At 33.5% G+C, this 6,028-nt stretch overlaps 1 protein-coding gene across 1 annotated transcript; it reads left to right on the top strand.

Annotated features, from left to right (window-relative positions):
• Positions 1-4,410: 4,410 nt before the first annotated feature.
• On the top strand, positions 4,411-5,097 carry LOC145089235 (uncharacterized). The gene is made up of 3 exons (XM_079027700.1): positions 4,411-4,458; positions 4,591-4,737; positions 4,804-5,097. The coding sequence occupies exons 1-3, from the start codon at positions 4,411-4,413 to the stop codon at positions 5,095-5,097; spliced, it is 489 nt and encodes a 162-aa protein (XP_078883826.1).
• Positions 5,098-6,028: the final 931 nt, after the last annotated feature.

The following is a 6,028-nucleotide window of genomic DNA, read 5'->3' as shown; positions in this document are numbered from 1 at the left end:
CTTTTAACCTATACTTCATCAAGGGGCCCATGGTCATCATCCATGGAGTGCTTTGAAACCCTACATATCGGTTTTGACTTTTATGTTCACAGTTCTTCATCGGATCTTAATTAATAACGCCGAGGATCAGATTTTGTGTAATTCCAATTGGGCTAGATAAATGAACAATATTTGATTTGTTAAAATGGGCTCGATATTAGTGTATGAATAGTAAAGAACTTGAAATTGTTAGGCTTATCAAATAATTGAATGATCAATGATGAAAGTTTCTAAATAATGGTAAAAAATGGATTTCGAAATTAAAAAGAAATTCTGATAATATGATTTTGGTTTTTGGGGTTTGATCTAAACAAAAAATAATTGGATCAACAATGGGGTTTGAAACAAAATAGATCCAACAAATCAAAATGATCAAAAATAAAACAACGCAAAGTACGAATCAAAATCATGAACGTTTTGAAATCCATTTGAGAATTTGAGATAATTTTTTGACGATCCGAGTTCCATTTGCAACGAACGAATCAACCATTGATGATCTTGGTTCTTTTGTTGGAACAAGAAAATCACCAAACTAAACATTATACCACCCATGATGCGTGTTGTACAACTCATACTTCGTGTTCTTCAACGATCTAACGCCATCTTCATAAGAACCATCAACACTTTTGGGTTTTGAATTCAAATTCTTTCCAACACTCAGTTATTGTTGCTTTAAAACCCAATTTTTTTTATGGATTTCGGCTTCATAACAACATTTGAAGATTTTTATGAATAAACCCATTTGTTCTTTTTTTTTCTCATCTTTTTGCATCTTGAAGATTTGAATTCAAGAACCACTTCATTCTTGACAACTTCAACTTTGAAAGTTTGAATTAAATCTTTTGGAGTTTCATATTTGTGAATTTCTTGGATTGATGGCTTTCGATGAGGAATCATTACTTCAAACGAATCACAAGAACTAAAAATATCATCGGTTTGAAGTCCAATTGAGCAAAAAACTTTTTCATCTTCATGACAATCAAATTGAATCTTCTTATCAAGAACTTCAAGAACATCAAGAACATCACATTGAATTCCATAGTCTTGAACTTCAACAAACTTAAGAGCATGAAGAACATTTGGGTCTTCAATAAGAGAAATTTAGTCCTTATCAACCAAATCTCTTTCTTCAGCTTCCTTTTTATTTCCATTACAAGTTAACATATACAAGATGATTTTGATTAAACATTTAATCTCCCCAAGTGGTTGAAATATCTATCTTCCATGATTATCTTTCAAGCCTCCATAAGAAACCAAATTTTTCCATGTAATCAACCCACCTTTCAACAATAATTTATAGAATTGATTTTCATTGACTTTTTATTTGACATCTTCAGTGATCACAATCCAAGAATCATAACTCAAGTTCACCATCTTTGATCAATCGATAAGATCTTGGGTTTTTCTAGAGAGAGAAAGTAATTTTGAATGGGCTTTTAGAGAGAGAAAGCAAAAAATCACATGAATTCTAGTGAAGATAGTCGAATTATGAAACAAATCAAGGAACAGTTAGATTTCTAGAATCCAAAAACTCTCTAAAACACAAAGATCAAATAGCAATGAAGAATCACGAAAACAAAAATGTCATCATAGATCAATTCTTGATCAAATCAAGAACACCCGCTCTAATACTAATTGTAGTTAGTTTGATAATGATGACGAATGCGGAATATGAAATGATTTAGTAAATGATACAAGAATCATGAACATGAAGAACACAAGAGTAAATAGATCTGGGTTTAGCTCTCATTAGTTTTTAGAAAGAGTACAAATGGGTTTACAATAATTCTCCCGCTAAACTAATCTCTCATAAAGTTCTTCTTTACATAAAATGAGTGTCATTCGCTTCCTTATAAAGGAAAAACAACTCATTACACACATAAAAAGGAGTAAGCACACATGACATCCAAGAGTGACTTTGCAACCTAACACTTTGTCTTTCACCACATTAGACTTACAGTATTTAGCAAAGTGATTTCGCCTTTGACATTTGTCGAATATGAGAACTATGTCTTTCTTCCCTTCGATGCCATTTGTGATGTTAGAATGTTTGTCTTCATTTGGTGCTTCAGTGGAGATGGTAAGAATCAAAGGTGGGTTCTGATACAGTGGTTGATATGGTGGGTTTCTAGGATATTTGGAAGGTTGAGGTGCATTGTTATGTGGATTGTAACTGTGGTTAATGTGAGGTCTAGTGAACTACTAATGTTTGCGATAGTTTGGTAGTGGAAGCATGTTGAACAATTGGATAACCAAGGGTAACGCATTTTGAAAAGCTTATTCATCTTCAGGTTGCATCTCCAGGTCAAATGACTATAGTGTGTCATCATATGAGGTTTGTATAAGAACTCTCTAGTATGAGGATACTAAGGTGATCTGTTGGTATACAGCATGGAGTGAGCGATAAAGACGAATGGTTCGCCAAGATCCATAGTCTTTCATCACTGTAGATTCTTGAGCTTGAAGTTGACCGTAGAGTTTGTATAGTGAAAGGGTTTTGGTCTTTCTATCTCGTTGAACTATCATCTTCTCCATGGTCCATTTCCTTCCTAAACTATTTAGGAACTGCAAATTTATTTCATTATCACTTTCAGTAATACGTGCATTTTAGTGTGTGGTGATGATGAGGTTGAATATTTGGAAAGAATCATCAAGACATTCTCTAGGGAGAGCTTTGATGTTGTCGAAGTTGTTCAAATCTATTCTTAGCTTCTTGTCTTGAACTTTTCATTTCCTTCATAGATAGTCTTAAGAAATTCCTGGATTTTTGTTTGCAGATTTGTAGTTAATAATAAGATCAAAGCTGTCAGTAGGAACTCCACAATAGATTTCATAAAAAGCAATTTCATATTTCTACATCGTGTCTATGTCATCGTTGGTTGGTTTAGTATTGGCAACATGACCACCTCCAACTCTGAATTAAGCTCCATCAGTGACAATAGATGTAAGGATAGGTCCATGTGGTCCTTTTTCTACAGATCTCCAAACTTCCTTTCCAAGTCTTCTAAAATATATTTGCATTCTTTGAGACCAGTGACGATATTCACTTACAACAAGTATTGGAGCTTCATTAGAACCTCCAACACTATTAGATACATTTAACGAGTAAAGTTGTGCCATTTTCCTTGATTTGTAAAAGATGAGCTAAATGGTACAGAAGGATTTTTAAATCATAGTTTTTCTTTAGAAAAGATTATGGATTTTAAAATAAAGTTCAAAATCATCCACTTTTGCTTTGATACCAATTGTTGAGCAAAATAACTTAATGATAAAGAGATTAGCTGCATAATTTAAGTTAATCTCGTGGATCTTTGACAAAGCTCAACAATAAAATAAATTGAAATTATAAAGGAAACATAACAACAACATACATAATTAAACAGAAGAAAGTTAAAAAAAAATACTTCCTGAATCATAACTTGGTTTGTAGCCAAACATGAGTTATTAAATGATGAACAACAAAGTATGAATGACAAGGAGAGTTGTATATCAAAGTGATAAACTTATAAGGAAGATGGAATCAAACACACAATCTATCAATACTAAGGTTGTCTGTTTATAAAAGGAAAGAGAACAAGTCTACAATAAGATAATACAGAAGTAATACTGACTAAGACAGCCATGCTTCCTATGCATGGGACTGGCAACATCAACTTAACACAAAAAGTCACAAAAGGTGATCATTACTTTTCAGACACTAGTGTATTACAAAAGGCAAAAACTCTATTCAACACTTCGCACAGTCTCGTTTATCTCTGATGTTTAAAAGTCTCCAGTCAATACAATATAATTCCTCGCTATCACTTCTCACCAAAACACTTTGCTACTCAACCATTCAAGTCTTTGCATTATCAATCCACTTTATAGCTACCGAGGGTCACTTTCATGTATCAAAAATTATGCTCTGTGCAACAAGTTGTGATTTTCAAGCAACCAACAACGAGCTAGAATATGAAGCAATAATATTGGTTTTAGAATTCACCTAACACATAAGCAGACGCATTAGCCAATCTTTTATCTTCCTTCAAGATTTATACCTAAGAACCTTCAGAATTAAAGCTTCCAGGTTCAATATCATTGAAGATACCTTATACAAAAAATTTGCAGCAGGTCCTATCTTAGGTTTCTTGAAGACAATGAATCCAAGATCATCCTTACAGAAATTCATGAAGGAAAATATAGCAACCATATAGGTGGCAGGGCACTCTTCTCTAAGATCTTGAGGATAGGATACTATATGCACTCTTCTCCAATATCTGAAACCAACCAGCTTAACCTTTACATCCAATTATACCTCCATTCATGAGATGGGCCATGGATATTGTTCACAAACTTCATAAAGCACCAGGAGGTAAAGTTTTCATGTTAGAAATGACCGATTACTTCTCTAAATGGACAGAAGTTGAAGACATTATCCAAGTTAGAGAAAAGGAATTGACATCCTTCATCAACCATAATATCCTGACCAGGTTTGGTATCCTTTCTAAAATTATATGTGATAACGAACCTCAATTTATTGATAAAACAAGACAAAAGTTTTACGTATGTTAGGGAATCAAAATTATCACATCTATACCTATTTATCCTCAAGAAAATGGTCAAGCTAAGTCAAGCAACAAGATTATAGTCGGTAACCTAAAGAAAAGAATCAAAGAAAGTAGACAAAGATGGATTGAAGAATTACCCTTGGTTCTTCAGGTAGATAGGACCATAGTTAAATATTCTACAAGACAAACACCATACACTTTTGTATTTGGAACTCAGGCTGTGATTCCTCCAGAAGTCATAATTCTTATAGCTAGTACAAGATTCTACAACCAAGAAGAAAAATACAAGATTCTAGCTAATGACCTTGACACGGTAGACGAACTCAGGGATCTTTCCAAGATAAGGATAGTGGCATATCAGCAAAAGATTTCCAAATCTTACAACAAGAATATCTTAATAAGAAGGTTTTGGGTAGGAGATCTTTTCCTTAGAAACGTTTTGAAAAATACAGCCGAACATAGTGTAGGGAAACTTGCTCCAAAATGGGAAGGTCCTTACATTATAGATTAGGAAGCTAGAAAGGAGCATACTAGGTATCTACCATACATGGTCATGTGTTACCAAGATCCTGGAACACTATACATCTTAAGAACTATTTTTCCTAAGCCCAAGATCTTGGTCCAAGACATTCATTTTTCCTTTCCGATTTCATTTATCAATTATATATTCTCATTATTGATACTAACATAACCATTCGAGGGGTCTTACTTAAGCTAACATCCACCCTTTACCCTTTACCCACGATATTTTTTTGCAGATATCAAAGTTCTTGAGCAAGATTATAGGGACTGATGATTCCCCCTAGGATCCAAGGTATCCAAGATACCTTCTAAGCTTTATAGTCTAACACCGTTCTGAAAGACTAGGTTAAGACACCTCACCTGGTCGCACAAATTCAAACAATAGTCAAAGGATATGATGATCAAGTTATGCTTTAGTAATCAAAAGCCACCATATTACTAACTATATGTTAGATCTTAAGCAAAATCAATGGAATGACATGGACATGTCATATAACTAGGAACTTATACCCACACATTTAACATTGGCATTTTAAACTAAAGCGTAAGGGAATATCCCAACGATGTAAAATGTCCCAAGGAAACAATCCTAGGATGAGGTTATCCCAAGATATTCAAAAAAAAATTATGTTGTCTATTGGTTTGAACATAGTATGTTCACTATGATAAGAATAACAAAACATTAGAATATCTCAAATCTAAGATATTAAATTAAAGTCCATATTTTAACGCAGGGGGGCCCAAGATATCATTCCAAGATATTATCCTAAGATATCATCCCAATATATTATCCCAAGATATCATCCCAAGATATCATCTAAGAAAATTTTTCACTCAAGATAATCCTGACTGACGTAAGGTACACAATTCTTTGGTATCTTTGGATGTACTCTTAAGATTGGCTTCTACTTATTATTAAC

The sequence above is a fragment of the Lactuca serriola genome, chromosome 2, assembly GCF_051521515.1.
Source record: "Lactuca serriola cultivar US96UC23 chromosome 2, Lser_US96UC23_V15, whole genome shotgun sequence".
NCBI classification, from domain to species: domain Eukaryota; kingdom Viridiplantae; phylum Streptophyta; class Magnoliopsida; order Asterales; family Asteraceae; genus Lactuca; species Lactuca serriola.
This window is presented reverse-complemented; position numbering and strand designations above follow the sequence as displayed.

What these genes read in the sequence shown, in the direction of transcription:
- LOC145089235 (XM_079027700.1), top strand. Translation starts at nt 4,411, where the DNA reads ATGACCGATTACTTCTCTAAATGGACAGAAGTTGAAGACATTATCCAA. An exon ending in AAGTTGAAGACATTATCCAA is followed by an intron (nt 4,459 to 4,590) that starts GTTAGAGAAAAG and finishes TACGTATGTTAG; the next exon opens with GGAATCAAAATTATCACATC. An exon ending in AATTACCCTTGGTTCTTCAG is followed by an intron (nt 4,738 to 4,803) that starts GTAGATAGGACC and finishes TTTGGAACTCAG; the next exon opens with GCTGTGATTCCTCCAGAAGT.